Genomic DNA, 20,793 nt, shown 5'->3' with positions numbered 1-20,793 from the left:
AACTTTTCGATTTTAAATCTTTTTTTAATAATTATCCTGAAAATTTATTATTTTTAGAAAACTAATTTTTTTAAAAATATACTCTAAAAATATATCATTTAAAAAAAAAATTTGACATATTTTTAGTTATTTTTTATATACACAATTTTAAAAATATATACTTTCCAAGATATTTGATTTTTAAATAATAATAGTAATAATTTTTTATTTTTTTTAAAAGGGTGTATTTTTTTCCAAATTACTAAATTATATTGAATTTTATTGAGGTTTGCAAAATGAATAAAATTTAAATTAATACTTTTTTTTTCATAGTCAACAAAAGTCATTTCCGAAAAGATAAAATTTAAATTAATACTATATCCATTGTCACCTATTATATTTTTTACTGTTATTTTTCCTTTTTTCCTTTGACATTTTTTTTTAAATAGTATTATAAAAATATTTTTACTTTTACATGTAATAAGATTTTCAAAATAAATAAATCTTTTATTTAGCATTAATATAAAAAAATCTTATATCATAAACTTCTAAATAATAAAATAAACTTTTAAAATTTAAATATTAATTTATCAAATGTATTATTATAATTAATATTTAAAATCATCAAGTATATTATTTGTAAAATAATATTTTCATTTTTATCCATTATATATTTTTGTTTTTATTTAATTTGTTATATTAGTTATTTATTATATATTATCATTTTAAGTTTAATATGTCTAAAAAATAATTAAAATCAATAAATATGGAAAGATTAGAGAATGAAAAAAAATGAAAATTTAAAAAGTTTTATGAGAGAATACATGAGCATATTTTAAAATTTGTCAAAGGAAAAAGAAGAAAAATGATAATAAAAAATATAATAGGTGACAATAAATATGATGGTAAGAAAGGAAAATAAAGAAAAAAAAATGGGAACTGACAAGTGGTAAGTGAGATGTGAGAGAAAGTTGATATGAGAGGAATAAAAAAAATAAAAGTACAATTATCATTTACTTTTGAGGGCAACTTTGGAACAAATTTGAAAGCACTATTAAAGTGCATAAAGGTGTCCATTGGATTGGGCCTCCCATTTTGGCCCGTGACCCAGCACGCCAAAAGGTCGGGCCGGGTCGACATAGCCCAACACTGTAGTAGGTTGGGTCGACACGACCCAAAGGAGTGGGTCGTGCTAGGCTTAAAGAAACAACCCGTCGACCCACCGTGTTTGCCCATTTGGCCATTTTAAATTTCACTTTTTACTTTTTATTATATGTCAAATATCTATAATACCCCTCTCAATAATTATATACCAACTAGTTTTAGAGGTAAAAAAGTAAATCAACTATCTCACTTTTTTTTCTCCTTATTTTTTCATGTAATTTATTGAAATATTGAATAAAAGAATTATTTTTTTATATTTCATTTCATTTTATATTCCATTATTTTAAAATTATTTTTATTTTGATAAAAAATAAACAAATTCAAATATAATTTTTTTTACTATTTTTAAAAACAAAAAACTAACATTTCTATAAATTTTACAATTACAAACTTGATAAATATAAATGTAAAAAAAATAAAAAGTATAATTATTAAAGGTGTATAAAAAATAAAAAAATATAATTATTAGAGTTGTTTAAAGTAACAAAAAGAAATTTTATTTAATAATGAAAAAAAATTAAGAAAAAATGATTTAAAAAATTAAATTAAAATTTTTAACAAAGTGCACACCCATGGGCCACGGCCCACTGGCACGACATGGCCCGACCTAACACCACACGATTAGAACGTGGACTTATGGGTCGTGCCAAACCACCTATTTGTCTTGCATGGGTCAGCACGACCTGACACGATTTTTAAGTGGGTCGTGCCGGTCTGATAGCTTGACACGTTGGCCTGTACTGGCCTAACGCGACCCATTTGACACCTCTTAAGTGCATGAATAGGTAATAGTTTTTCTCACTTTATATTAAAATAGAAAATATAAAAGCAAAGTTCTAAAAATCTTATAATTTTTTAGGTGATGTATGGTTGCATGATATCCCCAATTGGGAATTGGATATTCCCAATGCTATGCTTTTGTAATGCCTCAAACCCAATTTAGGGGTAAAGCCTTAATTTAGAAAAAAATTAATTAATTTAATAAGGGTAGAAAAGTCTTTTTGCTTTTAAACTTCTTTATTCAAAAAAACTTTTTTACACAGAGATTAAAAAGATCAGAGAATGTATGACTAAAAAATTGAAGGTTTAGAGTTGAAGATCAATTTTTCAAGTAAGATTTTTGACCCTTAAATTATTATTTTAAATTCGTTAATTAGTTTTGAACAGTTAAAAATTCTTTGAAAGATTTCAATCTAAATTAGGGTTAGTTTATTTAATTTTTAAATTACAATATTAAAAATTTATGAATATATGTTGTTTTATTGATGAAAATAGGGGAATTTCGAATATTCAAATGAAAAAAAAAATGTGTGTTTGATAGTGATTTTAGAAAATGTTTATAATATTTTTAATATTTGAAAAATAAAAATTTTCAAGTATTAGAAATAGTAAAAATACTTTTAAAAATTACTGTCAAACACACTCTAAATCATAAATAATGAGAGGTTTTTTTTTTTTTTGAAAAAGAAAACATATGGATTATAGGGTGTGAAAAAGGAAATAAATAAATAATGTGATTTTTCTGGACGTATGAAGAAAAAAAAAAGTAGATGTGTATAGCAGTGTAGTGTAGGCCTGTAGGGTTACAAAAAAAATGGATGCGTTTGGACGGATTGGGAAGGAAGTTAAATGGGAGGAAACAAAAAAAAAGAGAAATGTTTTTATTATTATTATGATAATAAATGGTAGAGTTGGTGTAAAAATAAAAATTCAAGTCCATGAATATTATTTAAAAAGTGGAAAAGAAAAAGGTATTAGTTAGTATAATAATAATAATAATAATAATAATAATAATAATAATAATAATAATAATAATTTTTGGTACAAGTTTTAATTTGATTTAAATACATAAAGAAATAAATAATTAGGATAGAATTAGGAAGGAATATGAATTTTATAAAAATTTGGAAACTCACTAAATTAATTATTATTGTTTAGGAAGTTGAAAATAATATTATTGATAATAATGTTAACATAAGAAATTAATTAGAATTACTAAAACTAAATAAAATATTTTTAAAATGGTTAAATTTATATCTTTAGATAAATAACCAATAATAAATCTTGTATATATTATTATGTTAGGTGATAAGTAAATTCTTCAAACTCAATTCTTTAAGATTTTAAGCGTTTTTTCAAAGTCAGGGAAATTAGTGCAAATTTTGTAAAAAGAAATAATTTTATTTTTATGTATTTTGAAATGTGTAAAAATATTATTTTATTTTTATGCATGGATAAAATAAATGTTTTGCATGAAAAATATGTTTGAGCATTTTTTTAATAAAAAATGAAAATTGTGGAAATATGATTTTTTTTTTTAAAGTTTGAATTAATGAAATAAAGTGTTTGATTCTAATTTATATGGTTCTAGTCCACGGGTTATAATAGTTTACCTTATGACTCTAGTTAATGGGTTATAATTATTGATATTTAGTTTTGTTCACTTTAAATTGAACACATTTGAAAGTAGTCACTCATTTGTAAAGTCTCACTTAACTGAGCATCATTTGTTATATAATAACAAGAGTGAAAATATTTGAAATGTGTTCAATTTAGATTTGATGTGAAATGGTTTTAATAGATATGAAAATGTTTGGTTAAACAATTTAATATGTATTAGTATATTTGAACTCAAACGTTTTTATAAAAATGATCGTATCTTATATCTCCTATTTGCAAGTATGATTGAAATTATTTGATTAATGAAACTGTATAAATGTTTCTTATTGGGCTTTGAGCTCATCATTTTTTGTTAATAAATTTTTTCAGGTACTCTCAATTAGGGCGAGAAGTGGTGGTTAGAGGGGAATTTGACTTTATTAGGATGTTTGTTTAAACTCTTTGTTGGGACTTTGTTTAATGTCATAATTCGATTTCTATTAGCTATATCATTTAAGTTTGAAATTGCTTGAATAATAATACTTTATTTGATATGTTAGTTTTAAAGGTGATATTTAGAGATGTGAGAATTTTGTTCCACTACTTTGAAAAGGAATTTGGTAATTGGTAATTTTTAATTACAAGATAAATGTTTGTATCGTTTCCACTCGGAACGTTTAGGCTTGAGGTGTAAAATGACCGTCATAGCTTTGAAGTGGGTTTTGAGGCGTGATAACTTTTATCTATTTTATTATGAAACAGTCCAACCATGTTTAAGTCGTATTGAATGGTTTATGTGGATAATGAGCGAAAATGATGGTAGATTTTTATTTATTTCTACACTTGGTGTATATTATTTTGTAAAAAGTTACCTAATGTTATGTTTCTAATAATCTTTGATGAGTTATAGAGTATGCCACTATCTGATTAATTGTCTTATCACATGGCTCTTCAAAGACTCTTCCAATTAGTTCTTCTGCATAGATGATCAAAAAGTTCAAAAAATAGATACAACATAAATTTTACCTATTCGTGAAAAACATTTACTTTAATTTTTATAATTCTCACTTTCCTTTTACTATGATCACACTACTTATGATATTATTATAGGCTACAAAGTTGCTCTTGTGTTTATTAGTAACATGAATAAAAGTTGATCATTTTATATTTGCCACTCGTTATAGTATCAATAAATGGGACATCCATTATGGTGTTAATGCATGGAACGTCGATTACATCCTCATGATTGATGAGATGTGAACTATGTGGTGGAAATTCTTCGACCACTGTAATTATGGGAGAAATAATCTCACATAAAATGCATCATAATAAGGGCGAATCTTTTTTCATGGTTACCTAGCAGAAATGCTAGCTCTAGGTAATAAACATCCCGTCCAATTTACTTATTATTGGATTGACTTGTATCCCTAGTGCTTTGAGTGCTCCTATATCTTCCTTTTCCCCCTATTCTCCTCTCCAAATTTCCTATGGGATTAAATCATGAGCAGGAAAATCCGTGTAAGAGGGTCAATTCAAGTAGATGTATCATTTAGTTATGTAGTGACCTTTTTTAAATTCTCTGAGGTGTCCCAAAAGTATTACTTAAAGTGTTTATTAGATATAAGACTCTTTATTTCATTGTTTCTTATTATTCTTTTGTTGATCATCTTTTATTTATTTATTTTTTTGCTTAGGCTTCTTTCGAAGGTACTATGGATGACTATAAGTTCTCTGTTCATCCTTACGTAAAAGTTCAAGCATTCCTTCAAAATGATGAGTTCATGCTTTACACCCAAAAGAAAGTTTCATTTTGGTGGAGCACTTGAAGATGGGCTTCATTTGCTTGCACTGCAATTGTTGTGACATTTTTTCACTTTTGTTAAGGTTTCACAGTTTCACTACATCATTTTAATCATAATACTATCAAACATCTTGATAGTAGTGGTAGTCATGAATTTGACTCCTAATTATTTTATTAGAATTGAGGATTATTTTTATTTTTTTTATTTTTTTGTATCGAGTTGAAAATCATAGTATTAAGACTTGCTATATTTACCTTAGTAATAAGTCTTGATGCTTGGTTTCTAGAATTAATCCTCAATTCTAAGAAGTAGTAAGAGTAGGATTTTGGAATAGAATGAGAGAGGTTGAATGTATCAATTGGTGTTTTTCTTGTTAACTTTCCATCCTTCCCAAACATCTCTTATTTTTCACGATCAAGTCTCCTTTCCATATCTTTTACATGTTTGTGGAATCTTTTGGATTGCAAAGAGTCATAATTGTTAGTTTGCATTTGCACTATGGCAATTAAATATTTTCAATGCTTCCCACAAACATGACAACTCCATTCACCCTCTAATTGCCTTGCAATATTTCTCTTGGAAAATTCATTCAATCAATCGTTCTACGCATACATGGTTAGAATGAGGAGGTACTAGAGTAGTCAACATCTCTCTAATAGTCAAGTTAGTCATAAATGATCATAAGGTTCAATAAAGAGATGGTGGATAAATTTCACCTACCATCAAAGACGTTTGCTTTAGTTTTTATAGTGCTTACCCTTAATATGATCGTGTCATTTGTGTTGGTGTTATAGGTACCAAGACCACTTTTATGTTTAATGGTAGTATGAGTAGATTATATATTGGTCACCCATTACAATGTCAATGCATGGGATGCCCATTTAATGTTTGATTAGAGGAGTGACTCAAGCAAGATAAGTCGATTGATAGTCAATCCAAGCTAAACCTAAGGATAAATCAAATCTACCTACAGTCTAATATAATTTAATTTGTAACCTTAGTTACCCCAACTCAAGCTTAACCCAAAAATTTATTTCTATGAGCTTTGGTTGAAATCAAGTTAGACTTCGTTGAAGAAAAATATTTGAGTTGGACTCAAATTCGTCGAACTGAGGGGGTTATATGGGTTAGTTAGGTCAAAACTTGAGTTAGCTTATTAGATGAGGTTGGGTTGCACCAAGAGGAAAAAAAACGCAAAAAGGTGCATAATATATTAGCAAGTGAAAAAAAAAAAAAAAAAAAAAACTTACCCATGGAAGTTCACATTTTAGTATATACAAGAACAAAACATATATAGTAATCTTATGGATATTAGATAGGACAATTTAATTTTAATATATATATTATTGTTATTATTATTAAATATTTTATTCGGGTTCAAGTTATCTAATGTCTAAGTCCAAGCCTAACTCAAATTTTATCTGGTTTATATTTTTTTGAAACAAGCCCAATCATTCAAAATCAAGTTGGGTTGGATTGAACTCCGAAATTGCACCCCTAATATTAATGTATGAGATGTTTATTATGATGTTAATGAATTGCGCATCTCTTACATCCTCATAAATCTTTTACATCTTTTGAATGTGATTCCTTCTTCTTTTAAATTCAAAGTCATATCTTCCTACAGTGTATTATTTAGTTTTCATAGAATTGTATTTCCAAAATATGGGTTGAACCTTTTTTTTAAATTAATTTCATAAAAAAAAAAAAACATAAATTAGCTGACTCTAAGTGGCATCAAAGATATTAGTTTGATAATAAATTTGAAAGGGTTTTTACAAGTGACCTTTTTAAGGGCTTAGAGGGCATTTAGACCCAAACTCTATCTAATGACCGGGAATGTAGGAACTTCTTTCACCGCCGCCAGATTATTGAATTGGCTGTGGGAGACCACCGTTACTAAAAATATTGCACCCAAACACGACCGCCCTTTCATCTTTTTTCTTTTCCCTTCTCTTCTAGAAAGGGTTGGGGTTTGTATGATTCATTTTCAATCTTTTCTTTTCCCTTCTCTTCTAGAAAGGGTTGGGTGTTTGCGTTATCTGTCATCCTTGTTTTCCTTGCCCACCAAACCACACCGTTGGACCCGGAAGTTTAACCGTACAGATCATCCATACAAACGACTTGTCAAAGGAAGCTTCTTGGAAGATTTACCCTGCAATTCCATGTCTGCTGGTGAGGATGGAGTTATCTGCCAAGACTGCCATACTATCTAAAATTTTGAATAAAAAATACGAAGCACTCAAATTAAAGCCAATATAAAATTATTATAAATTTCATGCATCTGACTATTGCACCTTCATTTTTTTCTATGATTGATAGAACACTGCAGTCTAAAACTTCAATTTCCTTATTTGTTGGAGTACAATTTTATCAAGTACAGACTGCAAAATGAGAACACTGCTTAGAAGAACCATTAAAAGAGAGCGCTCTTTTCAACTTGGAGTATACCATATGTAAAACAAAGCATTCATCTTGTGTCCTACATCAACTTGCAATCGGTCTTTCCATTTTCTGAAACGTTCTAGCTGGTTCATTACTAGTCTTCTTCTTCTTCTTCTTCTCTTTTTTTTTTTTTAAGAAAAAAAAAAAAGGAAAAGTTAAAAAAGAAAAAAAAAATCCATTTCGTAAGGCCCATTGTTATTAAACAAGTTCCCATCCAAACATCCATTTGCTAGCTTCCCAAGTAATGTGAAGACTTGACTAGTATTTTAGAGTAGTTTCACTGCTCACGTGCTGCGAGCCTTACGTGAGCTTGACACATTGATTATCCCTCTTTCTACTAAAAATCCAAGAAGGTGGGTACTCTTTCATTGTATCAGAGTATTAATTCCAGCCACCCCAATGTCATCTCCGAGTGTCTTTCTTATAAAGTTGCCGACCAACTACACATTGGACCCCAGTTTGGTGGGGCACAGCTACTCAATCGTATCATAATCTTCTTTAGCTAATAAAATGGTAAACACAGGGAGATCCATATAGAGACGAGAATCAAAGGTGGAACTCATGAATTGAGATAAATTATGCATACTAGTCGGTCTATATGATGATGATAATAATGAGTAAAAAGAGTTGAAACTTATTATAAGAGGAGGACCACCCTATTGGGTTTGTGAAATAAAATTATATCAGTCCCCATTAGATGACTAGACTCATCGCCCACGCGGTCGTGAATATACGGTTACATTCAGTGCATTTGATCCTTGAGTTGACCCTTCTTAATTTTTGGGGTTTTCCCTTCTAGTTTTTTCTTTTCTAACTGAGGATCGGTTTAGGCCTTCAGGCTGAAGAGTATTCAAATTTGTGCCCCACACGAAAAGGCTACTGTGAGATTTTTTATTTTCCATTTCCCAATCTCCGGAACATGTTCTAAGCAACTAAAATGGGCTCGGTCAGTTCCTCTATTCCAAACGTTGGGCTGAAAGCTATGGATGCTTTTTTTTTTTCTTTTTCCTTGGCTCGTGGGGGAGGCTTTCACACCTAGAAGCTCCGAGTAGTGCAATGGTTTTTACTTTTCAGCCTAAGATTTAGATAAGAGCTGCCAGCCAAATACAGCCTAAATCTTTTATGAAGGTGTGGCACCGACGATGGTGGAAAATGGAAATTGAGTAGTTCAGCAGATCCTAAATAAATGGTATCGAGAGTCAGGATTATCTCCAGATGTAGCCTCCTATCAAAAGAATGTGGTGACAAATGGCCTCTCATGGGCTTGCCAGTTGCCACCACTTCTCTAAAAAGGGTCGGCTCTCTGGTTGAAAATGCTCTTGCATTTTGGGTAGATTGACTCACTCTTTGTTTTTGGTTAAATCTATTAAGCATGCCAACATGGCCTCTTGTGACGCTGTCTGTCCTCTCTAAATAAGTTAATTAGGCATGTGAAAAAAAAACAAAATAGAAATGGAGGAGCCAATCCCTAGATTGTTAAGATTGCCTCTCGTCTTCTTCCTTCGTCTTTAAATAAAATAGATCATACAAACACTTGTTATTTTATCAGGATCATCATCCAATTTCATTGTTGAAAAAGGACCCCATGAAAGGTAACCTATTAATGATCGAGAAGAGTCAGAAGACAAATGAGCCCTTCAATGCCGTGTCCAAATAGAGGTGATGAAGTGGGGAAAAGAAGGGTGGAATAGAGGAAGTGAGGGGAGAGAACCTGGCTTAAGCAAGGCCACCTGTCATCCTCATCGCTTCCGCAGGAGAGCCGCGTGCCCAAAGCTTTCTTCTTATCCACACCACCAAACATCCTCTCGTATCTCATCAGCATCGTCCATCCATCCATTTCTCTTTACTAATTAACTAATACAATTATAATAATGGTTAGGCTTAACGCCCACATGTCTAGTAGTGTCCCCTCCCGCTACTCCTCAACCAACTCTTCTGTTTCTACCCCTTCTGCCACAAAGTCGTTGCCAATGGCAAATGCTCTGCCGTTGACGCAGCTGTATGTATGGAAAATTGATTCCAAGTTGGCACCACCCACCACTGTGATCTTAGTTTGCAGATTGAAAGGGAGGACACATGAGAGCTTTAATTTGTTTTAATAAAAAATCAATCAATTGAATAATCACTATCACAGCTGAACAACTACGAGTTCAGATAGCATGTACAGGAGAAACAAATTCTAATCGAGGGGAGCTAAAAGGAAAAAAAAAAAAATACACGAATTTCAATGGTCATTTCTAGAGAAGAAAGAAAGAAACTAATCCTAAATTTGGAAATCTAATGGTGATCTAGAGAGACTTCGGTTTTTGGCGGCAGCATCTGGAGACGGGGCTTCTTTGTCGGCAGAGGACTCTCGACCTCGTCATCGACTGGGAATCGACGTGCGGACCATAATTCGGGAAAAGCCGGCAGGTTGAGGTCGAAGTCACGGTGGCTGTGGGTTGACCCCACACCTTCGGACGAGGTAACGCCACTGCTGACGCTGGCGCCGCCTTCGTAGTGGCATCGCTTGTGTCCACCCAAAGCCTGTCCAGTGGGGAAAGTCTTGTGACAGATGGAACACTCATGAGTCCTACCACCGCTGGCAGCGGCCGCGGTGCTTGTGGTGGTGATGGAGGCCGACAGGTCATCGGATCCGGACTGCTTACGGTGGCTGGCCTTGTGTCCCCCTAGTGCCTGGTAGGATGCGAAGGCCTTGTTACAAACTGAACATTTGTATGTGAGTTTAGGAGCTTCCACCTGCAGGGCAGGAGGGGGAGAGAGATGGCGGCGGTGTGAGACGGTGGAGGCGGCGGCGCCTCCTCGAGCCAACATGATGAGGCAGAGAGCCAGATACTCTTCCTCTGTAGGTTGGTTGTCGAAGCGAGGACGCTTGGAACGCTTGCGCTTGGCCCATGACTCCAGAGAGTGGAGGCTGGGTTGTTCGTAGTGAAAGGAAGGCGTGGGTGTGGTTGGTGAGTTGAGAGCTTCGAGAGCCATGAAAGAGGGAGATGAAGTAGGCAGAGAGAAACACTGAGAGAAAAGGTATGCGGGTTGAGGAACTCTGAAGGACTGGTGAGATTTGAGATGAATGAATTTGAGTGAGGGAGTGGTATGGTCTTATAAGGAGTGGGAAGGAAGGAAGTTGCGTGACAAGTGTGAGGAAAGGAAGAGGTAGAGGATGAACTTGCACTTAAATTAATTAGGAACCAAGTGGAGCACGTTTGCGTTGAGTTTTCTTCTGTAGTGGAGAGTCAAATTCAAAAGGGCGTGAGAGGATAACATGTGTGGGCCTGCTTCTAGTACAAAGGGAAAAGGCAAGGGAAGGAAGAGAGTGAGACTGTGGCTCACAACTGACGACTGCTTCTAAGTCAACACATTCAAATTACATAAACCCCACAAACAAAACGCGTTCAAATGTTCCCACAACCACCCCTTGGCGGCAGCCGGCAGCCAGCAGCCAGCAGCCGGTAACCAATGTGAGGTAAACCTTAATTGTAACCACCCACCCTCACTTCCCACCCCCCACTAGGCCACTAATATCATTCCATCAGACATAAAATGCATGTACTTGCGCATATCCAATCTTTAAGTAACCACAACACCTAATCACATGGATTTTTCCAATTTGGGTGGGGTTTCCCATGCCCACCAAATTTATATTAGCATCAAAATAACTCAGCTTTGTCTTTCGCAACCATGGGATGCTTCTATATAATATCTGTCCCGTCCCACATGCCAGCCTGGCATAGGGAAACTGATGTGGGTTTCTGGGTTTAATCCGTAGCCTGTTTTACACCCTTTGTTTTTTTTTTTCTTAAGAGTTCCACTGTAATGCGAAAGCAGCCAATTAATGACAGTGGCCCTTCACATGGGATATTCTGCAATGTTTCTGCTGTGACACATTAATCATTAATCCAGTGGCATGATAACTTGAGATGCAAGAAATCTTTTTGACTTAACTAGTTTTTTATATCAGGAAAAAGTAATTTTCTCAATATTAATCAAACGCGAAAGAAGTGGTGGCTTATGATAGAAAAAACATAGCGTTCACACTGTTTTGTTATGTACCTCAGTTACGTTTTGGGGCACGTATCATTCCCCCATAGGCACAATTTAATTATAAAAGGATGAACCTTCCCTATAAGTTAGTTTCCACTGTTATGAAACTTTCGCTTAATTATCATTTGGGCTCGTGAAGTCACTGCTTACCTAATCAAAGATGGCTTGGGAGTTGGGATTCCGCAGACTTGAATGGGCCATGACCAAATTTCAGAAACGAAAAACGTGGGCTATATAACCTTCGACAACATAAAAAACACGGCGTACTTTGAATTCAACCTCAAAATGCTTCGAGAAGAGATTTCACAATTGGAAGTGACGTCGAGAATCGTTCATCGTTTTCTTTGTTTTGTCCATCAGAACATATTCTCCCTTATTTGAGAATTCCTTTTTGTTTTTTAGGAAACGTTTTCATTTCATTACGATGTGATTGCAGTAATTCTCCAGAGGAATCTGATGCGGCGGGCGTCGAGGGCATCGGGAAGACGAGATGGGTTTGCCCAGTAGGTAACTGAGTAGATATTTGGGAGATTGAATTGGGGTTTAGATGGAGATGGAGATGGAGATGGAGGTGGAGTTGCAGTGCAGGCCAACCAATATGGTCCCTTGGTAATTGGGATGAATGAAAGAGTTGTCACCGGTTAAAAGGGAAAACGAAAATGTAGACCACGCGTGAACCGACACGGTGTGACCATTATGTTGTCATAATAATAGTCAATGGAGTCGTATCAACTAAAAGCCACCGCTTCCACCCAACTTGAGAAAATGGAATCAACATTGGTGGCCATCCTAGCTAACCGATTTTCATGTGAGGCTTGATTTCTTTATGCGAATATGGTATGTTCTGTTAGGCCTATCAAGTGGTTAGCCCTTTGTTTTGAGGTGTTGGGGACTGAATTGGCTACTAATAAGAAACTTAAGCTTCATTCGCCTCAACAGAGCTCCTGCTTAGGAGGGACACTGATGTGGCTACTAACCAGAAACTTGACCTAGGACCTAATTTACTCTATTCAGAATATGCCTTCTCATGGTTCGTCCTTAGGCTTACCTGTGTTCAAATTTCATTCACACAGTCTGTAATGAAATATCAGTATCTTCCTATTCTATCTAATGTCATAGGCGTTGGGCCTGTACTAATGAGTAATGACGAACTTGGGCTGGCTGGCCTTTCCTTTCTGGACTTGAGCAACTTCTTCTCTCTGCTAGGAAATTGTTAAGACTTGGGCCATCATATTTAGGTTGTTGGACAACTCACCCATATAATGTAAGATTTATTAAAATTCTGGAAAAAAAAAAATGAGACGGATGATAGACTCACATTATAGATGAAAAAAATGACGAGGGAAAAAAGGTGACGAGGCTTACGATACGTAGGGGTAGAAGGAGGTGGTGGTAAAGAAGCAGGCATGAGTTCCAGAGCTTTTGGGGGAGGGGGAATAGGGATTTGGGGGCATATAGCTTCTTGGATTTGATTCGCCCGACAGACTGAAGTGCCCCCCCACAAGTCATCCAGGAAAGATACTCAACAAGATATTTTAGTTTTACTATTTTACCCTTTCTCTCTCCTATTCCAAGATCCCGTCCCCAGCTGTCCACATGCACCTGTTCCCACCAGTGGAGCGATTGACCAGAGAATTTTAAAGAGGGGCATTTCCGTCAGAAAACAACATGAAAAGACGTCTCCCCATTAAACGCCGGCAATTCGGTCATTTAAAGAGTAAACAGAGTTTCATCTGGGCAGCTACAGCAGAGTCAGCCCGCACGAGGTAGCAGCATCTCGTCTGGTTGAGTTGCTACTGACTCAGTGGTCTGTAAGATCTCACACCAACCAATGGCTTCTGAGGATGCCCAGGATCATCGTATTGCTCGAATTTCTTCTGCGATTCGGGTCATCCCCGACTTTCCCAAACCAGGTTAAAACTCAAAAAGTTGTGATTTATGATAACTCGGATCAATTCATACTTCCGATCTGGGTTTTCCATTTTATCATCTGAGTATTCCGTAGTTTTGTCTCTCACTGAGTTTATAGTATTTAATAGAGGCTATCTGATGGTATGTTGCTTTTGGTTTGGGGGCAGGTATTATGTTTCAGGACATAACAACATTGCTTCTCGACCCTCAGGCTTTCAAGGACACTATCGATTTGTTTGTTGAGAGATACAAAGGGAAAAACATCTCTGTTGTTGCAGGTATTACGCTTGTTTCTTAGTTTAGGTTTGCTTTGGTTATTTTGTTCTTTACTTCCACCGTGCTTTACTTATTATCTGTCTTAGGTTTTCCTAATTGTCTGTTAACAATGTACCTACAATCAACATAAATTTTTTAATGGCATAAAAAAAATCTTATCCTAATAACTGTTTTTTAATTCTTTTAGTCATGTGATTTTTCCATTAGTTTATGATTATGATAATAAAGAAAGTAATTTTTATGTTTTTCTAAGTGGGTGTAGTCAAGTCCAGTGATTCATTTGGGACAAGAAAATGTATTCGGAAGCACCATGAAAATATGAGCCAGATTTGATCTAACTCCTGTATAAGAGAAGGATTAGGAATTACAGTCCTCCAATATATGCAATGTGCTTTCCTCAGTCTCACCGCGCCCCTACCCACCAAAAGAGAAAGAAAGGCCTATTTCTCTCCTTGCATACTTGATCACTATCATCTAGCAAAGTTTTGAATATCCCTAGGCATCACCAAGTGCACCAAAATTTAGACAGAAAATAATACTAAGGAATAATGGAAACTGTGATGAATTAATATTCGATCCATTGCTTGCAAGTTTGACCATCATACACCATATTTAATTGGAAAAACCCATCTTTGTGGATCAGGTAGTTAAATATACTTTTCTCTGTAGCTTTTCTCTATACATAAAATGGCATTATTGAATAATTTTGGGTCTTTCCAATTGCATTTTATTGGAACTTGGAAGGATATCATTATTACTTGGTCTTGCAATTTGTTAATGACACTGGAAGATGCATACATGGAAGGAAGCTAGAAAGTCATCCCGATTTTTCATCTCAACCTCCCCTGATCTCACAAACTCTCAATATATAGACACCAGTTTCCAATTCTCCATTAATTCAATTTCTTGGTCTTTCTACCTTCTATAAAGAAGTGCGAAAATATACATATAAGTTGCCAGGCTGGAAATGTTAATGGTTTGGACTCTTTCATGGTTTCCCATATCAAGTATCATAGGAAAAATGTTGTTGTCATTTGTTCAAAAAATCCAATTCTGTTTGAAACAAAGGAAGGATTCTCAAAATGGTCTTCTAAAAGCTACAAGTCTACAACTTCAAGTATCCAAGGCCTCCTCTGCTCCTCCTTTCTCGAGGGAAGGAATTAACTATACATGGATGGAATTACTGTTACCTCATGTCTTTAAATGTTTGTTGGAGATCATTTTGTCAGATTTTTTCAAATCAAAACTTGGCTAAGTGGCTAGGTTTTGGTTTGCCAAAAACTTACCAAGTTAAATTATTTTAGACGTACTGCAGTTTTATCATTGTTTTTCATGCAGTTAAGTATTGGATTAGCAATTCCCTGATTTTGCTTTTGTTTTCGGTGGAACTAACTATAATTTTTTTAATTTGATATCCATGACTTTCTGCAGGTATTGAAGCAAGAGGTTTTATATTTGGTCCGCCAATTGCATTGGCCATTGGAGCAAAATTTGTCCCCATGAGAAAACCTAATAAATTGCCTGGTATGTCTTTACCATCCAGTTTTTGCCTTCCTCAATTAGTTCTTGGATGGCATCAACTTTTTTATTAGTCAGGAGAGTCAGGAGAACAATGCAGTCTGTGATAATGATTTTTTTTTATCTAGTGCAATGAAATAACTTGCATCAGTGTTGAAAGAGTTTATGCATTGCTAGTTTCTACATGGTCTTATTGAGTGATTGGTAATAATGTGTCAACAAGTGTGATAATATGATTTCTTTCAGTTTTGTAAACCTTTCAATAAAAGCATCTTGTTATGGATTGTTAGGGAGCTTCAATATTTGGGATGTTAAGTCAATTACTGCAATTCAAACAAAAAAGAGAGGAGTTGGAGTAGTGAGTGGAAGATGGTTTGTAAGTGACCTTGTAGGTAGTGATTTTTTAGGTTGCTGTTGTTTGGCTTAGAGGCTAGGTGTTCGTCTCTCCTCAGAAATTGGAGGATTATAAAAGAGGAGTGTGGCGGAGTTCTCTCACCTGGTCTAAAGGTAAGGGTTTTGGGGTTGTGGGCTTATTTTGTAATCCTATGGGGTAGAAGGTGGTCTTCGGGAAGTGCAAGGAAGAGTGGAGTGAGAGTAGTGGGGTGATTCAGTTGGGTTTTACCCAAGAGTTTGATAAGTTTGGGGTTTCTATATTTTTGTAGGCCTTTAGGGTGAAGCTTTTGTATCGGGTGTTGGTTTGTTGTTTCTCTTTCTGTTTGCTTGTATTCGGTTGCTACTTGTATACTCCATGTGTACTTTGTGTGCCTTTTCCAAGTGATTTTAATATATTTGCTTGTTTACCTATCCAAAAAAGAAACAAAGTATTCTGTTTTTCTATTATTTATTTATTTATTTTGTTGTCTATTAGTTATGTGCTTTAGCTTTAGTTAGTTTTTTGAACCACCAATATAACCAATTCTGTAATGCAAGTATATGTTGTACTTGTCACCTTCAGTGGGCTCTCAGATAAGGCAATCAAAGAGCTTCATCTCTTAGTTATTGCTGTTATATTCAAATGTAGGATCAGTGCTTCACTAAATTTAGCCATAGGTACTTGGTATGATTCTGCTATTGCATCTTATGTGTCTGGGTTGTTATTATGATTATTGATGCTCAATATGCAAAAGTCGACTAATTTATTACTTGTATTTCACTGGAACTTGCTACTATCATGTGAGAGCTTCTGTACTAGTTCAAAGGATGCTAAAAGGTTCACTAATAGCCTTTTGGTGTTGCTGCATTTAATCCAAGGAAATGTCATCTTTTTTAGACGCTATGATTACAGTGTGTAAAAATTACTGTGATGCATACTGTGTCAAGGCTCAAACTGTACATCTCTACCTCGATCAACTGCCACAACCATACCATAATCTCATACTGCTTCCTAACTGTATATGACCTATGGGGACCACTCCTAGGATACGATCTTTTATATCAAGATTCAAGATTGTTTTGTTGCTTGAGTCAGTTGGTAACAAGTCTATGTGCGGCATACTCTCTCCACATACATCTTAATAAATTTTATTTTATCATCCAAGATAATACGTGACTAAGTTCTACATGCTTTATACTTTACTTGAGAAATAGTTTGTTAAGACAATATAAAGAATTCATTGCTTCTAAAGATTGTCAGAAGTTGTATTATTGAAAATTTTCAAAATGGTCTGTTTATCGGATTTATTGTCAGTTTCTATAAATGAACATGCTACCCTTGCACCTACTTTTATCATATACCCTTCTTGTATCCATGAGTGCAATTCTAGTTTGTTCTTGATATCTTGTTTTATGGTAAAACTTTTGCTTATATTTGGGATCAGTTAGATTTTTATTTTGAACCTTTATCACCTTAGTTATTTATTTAGTTAGTTTTTTTTAAATGTATTTTCCAAGAACGCCAATAACTTTTATTTTATATGTTTCCTAAGAGTCTTCTTAACTGTGCTTATCAGAACATTCCATGTTGCATAGAGTTTTAATGATTTGATGTTCTTATCAGGGGCGGTTATTTCTCAAGAGTATGCATTGGAGTATGGAACAGACAAAATTGAGATGCATGTTGGGGCTGTACAAGCTGGAGAACGGGCCTTAGTCATAGATGATCTCATTGCAACTGGGGGAACGTTGTGTGCTGCAATCAACCTCCTTGGTAGAGTGTTTTTCTTTTCTTTATCTGAATTTGGTGGCATATCAATGTTTACTTTCTCTTATTATCTATTTATAAATGTTTGCATAGCTGTTTTTTTTTTCTTTTTTTTCTTTTCATTTTCCCTTTTTCGCTTCTTTTGGTGGATGTGAGAAAGAGGTTAGGTCCACATACCACTAATTTCCTTCATGTTGTTGATGGGAGGCTTGCTGGATGTTTGGAAAGGCTTGCATGGGATAGTGAAAGAGATTATGTTCTACTTATAAATTACCTTGCTGCTTCTGTTAGCTGTATCTATTTGGAGGTTTATGTTACCTGGTCTTTAGTTTGGGTTTGTGTTTAGATGTCAAGTTTGTATTGTCATTGAGTGTTAGGATATAGAGATATAGATGAATTGTGAAAGTATCCAACTCTTTTTCTTTTATACCTCAGGATATAATGATGTGTCTGTTGTCTATTTAACATCATGGCCAACATTGATAGTGCATTGGTTTTGAAATAAACCATGTAATCAAGGAATATTAAGAAAATCTCCTGGAACTTTTAGTAAATTTGAACTAATTTACTCCTTTCCTTTGTTGGACGGTCCTGTCAGCAAGTTGGATACATGTTTTAGAGCAACTTCACGTTAGTTCACATCCAACATGGGCATTTAACTTATTTAATTGTCGATAAATCTTGGAAATCTCTCTGATTCAACAAAATATTTTCTATATTATTAGTCTGCCACATAACACTTCAAATGAGTTCCCTAAAGGCGACTTGATTTGGCACATGTCTTGTTTCATATGACCTGAGAAACATCAGCTTCCGCTCATTCCCATCAATATTGAAATTTTCCAGATTTTATATCTTAATATAACTTTTCTCTGCAGAACGGGTTGAGGTGGATGTGGTTGAGTGTGCTTGTGTCATTGAATTACCAGAGCTAAAGGTATGGTCTTATTTATGGAAAGCATCTTCAACTTAGAATTCTTTCTTTTTTGGTTGGCAAAAAGAGAGAAAAAAAAAATTATAGTTAGCCTATCATAAACAGTTAAGCTTAGAAGCTCTATAACATGATGCTCAGCTTATTGAAACACCTTTTTGCCAGAATACTGTCAAAATAGTGTTTTGAGGTTACTTGCTAGATCCCAAGGAAAATTAATATAAGCTCCTTCTTTCTTTCTCACGATTTTGGAGTGGTACCATACACAATCAGCTTGTACAAACAACCCAGGCAAACTGGGGTAGCAACAATTTTGCCTTTATTTCTCCATTTGTTCCCAAAGCAAAAAAACTGCCTGCATCTTATAGTTTCGAAAATGACAAGCAGTTGTATGGTGGTTTGTACAAGCTGTTCTTTAGATTAGCCTTTCTTCTCTCTCAATGTCAATGTTAACTAATGCATTATTGTCCCAATTATAGATGTATCAATGGACAAATCCAAAGTCAATGTTTTTCCCTCTTTTTTTTTTTTTTTTTTTTCTAAGTCAAATACTATCTTAATGTTGAATGACAATATCTAAATGTGTTCAAATGCCCATAGTCTTAAATGTCAATGTTGACAGATTTATCAATGTCCCAAAATACAGATGCATCAGTGGATCAATTCAATGTCAACACTTATTTTATTTTATTTTTTTGGTAAGTCAAATCCTGTGTCAATATATACATAAATTGTTCAAACTTTCAATCAAACCCAAGTATTAAATAAAATGAATTACTGGACAAACAAGATAGAAAATATTGGAAATAAGAAATAAAAATAAATAAATAAATAAACAAATATGAAAAGACAAAGGTTAAGGAGACTTCATATGTCAGTGCTTGTTGTCCTAATATAGTATAGTAATGGGATGCAACACTGAGGTCTATCACATCTTCTCAATATGAAATTCAAATTTATCAATATCTTTATATTAATAGGACTACAAAATCATGTCCAATTTTTCAGCAAAGTAATGTTGTTTAATAGTTCAGGAATTGATAATTCGTTTGCAAACATAACATTTATTGTAGAAAATTAAGAACTTTACCCTGCCTATCAAAAAATTAACTTCAACACCTTTGATCTCTGATAGCCAGCTAAAGAAAGAAAGAAAGAAAAATGATCAAAATGATGAATAAGGAACCCAAGAAAGCAATGAAACAATTCATGAGTTGCATCTAAAATGGAAAGAAAAACTGAAATTAATAGGATTCAGGGGGGAAAATGGGCAAATACTGATGCAGAAATTAGTTATATTCTACTTACAACATTAACATTGTGTTGGAATAGCAACTGGTCTGTCAAGTGTCTTCAATGCAGCCTCTGTGGTCAATAGGAACCTGACCCTTTTAAAAAATTGCCAACCTGAACTTGGTCCATCTAGCCTATTTATTTCCACTATTTTCATTTTTTTCCTGAATATTTAATTTTAAAATATAAAATCTTTTAATAGGTTATTTTTGGGTATTTTTGGTTTATTTTTCTTAAGAAATAACTTCTGTTTATTTGAAAAAATACTAGGCTTGCATAAAAACTTCTAAATTTTACAGGATTTTAACATTATGTTTTGGATATCTTCATTTCTGGAGCTAAGACCTTACTGGCTATGCCAACTATCTTCATAAACTTGGTTTCTTTTGTTGCCTCTTGCTCACTCTGTTGAATCCTGTCATTTAAATGCATCACCATTTTTTCCCTATAATTCTTTCTTTTGATGCATTGCTATTTTGCACTTTGTCTTATTGCAGGGTAGGGACCGATTAGGAGACAAACCACTGTTTGTCCTTGTAAGTGCAGCTTGATCTCACAGTTCCTGTGGTATAACTTCAAGCAGGTGGTTGGAGTTTATGATTGCTAGAGCTTTTCTCTGAAGTTGGAGAACCTTAATGACCCAGCTCGATTGAAGGGAAGAGAAAATTGTTTGGTAATGAAGGGTTTTCTCTAGGTTAGGTAGTTGGAGACCTGAAAACAATTGGTTGATCAAAGTAATAAGACTTTTCAGGTTAGGAGGATTTATATAATTCTTCGTTTTTTAAGGAAATGGCCAGATTCAACGCCTGACTGTTGGTTAAATATACATAAAAACCTTACCCGGTTTTCTCTTGTGAACACCATTAATTGTGTTTACTTTTATTGATGCAAAAAATTGTGTGTTGATGCTTTAA

The 20,793-nt window shown here is 34.2% G+C and overlaps 2 protein-coding genes across 3 annotated transcripts; one reads left to right on the top strand and one right to left on the bottom strand.

Moving 5' to 3' along the window:
• Positions 1-9,858: 9,858 nt before the first annotated feature.
• LOC100250659 (zinc finger protein ZAT10) lies at positions 9,859-11,190 on the bottom strand. Its single transcript, XM_002285224.4, has one exon. It carries the CDS (start codon positions 10,746-10,748, stop codon positions 10,047-10,049), a length of 702 nt encoding a protein of 233 aa, XP_002285260.1. The 5' UTR covers positions 10,749-11,190; the 3' UTR covers positions 9,859-10,046.
• A 760-nt stretch (positions 11,191-11,950) lies between these two features.
• Positions 11,951-20,793, top strand: LOC100245536 (adenine phosphoribosyltransferase 1, chloroplastic). 2 transcript variants are annotated; one of them, XM_002285216.5, is made up of 6 exons: positions 11,951-13,723; positions 13,889-13,999; positions 15,429-15,521; positions 17,512-17,661; positions 18,534-18,592; positions 20,377-20,793. In XM_002285216.5, exons 1-6 carry the CDS (start codon positions 13,642-13,644, stop codon positions 20,428-20,430), a joined length of 549 nt encoding a protein of 182 aa, XP_002285252.1. In that variant the 5' UTR covers positions 11,951-13,641; the 3' UTR covers positions 20,431-20,793. The 2 variants fall into 2 exon arrangements, with proteins under 2 accessions (XP_002285252.1, XP_059590729.1); XM_059734746.1 differs by having other exon boundaries at positions 13,484-13,723; positions 17,512-17,663; positions 18,541-18,592; positions 20,377-20,528.

The sequence above is a fragment of the Vitis vinifera genome, chromosome 18 (genome assembly GCF_030704535.1).
Source record: "Vitis vinifera cultivar Pinot Noir 40024 chromosome 18, ASM3070453v1".
NCBI lineage: Eukaryota > Viridiplantae > Streptophyta > Magnoliopsida > Vitales > Vitaceae > Vitis > Vitis vinifera.
Note: the sequence above shows the minus strand (reverse complement) of the source record. Positions and strands in the feature narration are given on the sequence as shown.

What these genes read in the sequence shown, in the direction of transcription:
- LOC100250659 (XM_002285224.4), bottom strand. Translation starts at nt 10,748, where the DNA reads ATGGCTCTCGAAGCTCTCAACTCACCAACCACACCCACGCCTTCCTTT.
- LOC100245536 (XM_002285216.5), top strand. Translation starts at nt 13,642, where the DNA reads ATGGCTTCTGAGGATGCCCAGGATCATCGTATTGCTCGAATTTCTTCT. An exon ending in TGCTGCAATCAACCTCCTTG is followed by an intron (nt 17,662 to 18,533) that starts GTAGAGTGTTTT and finishes TTTTCTCTGCAG; the next exon opens with AACGGGTTGAGGTGGATGTG. An exon ending in TTGAATTACCAGAGCTAAAG is followed by an intron (nt 18,593 to 20,376) that starts GTATGGTCTTAT and finishes GTCTTATTGCAG; the next exon opens with GGTAGGGACCGATTAGGAGA.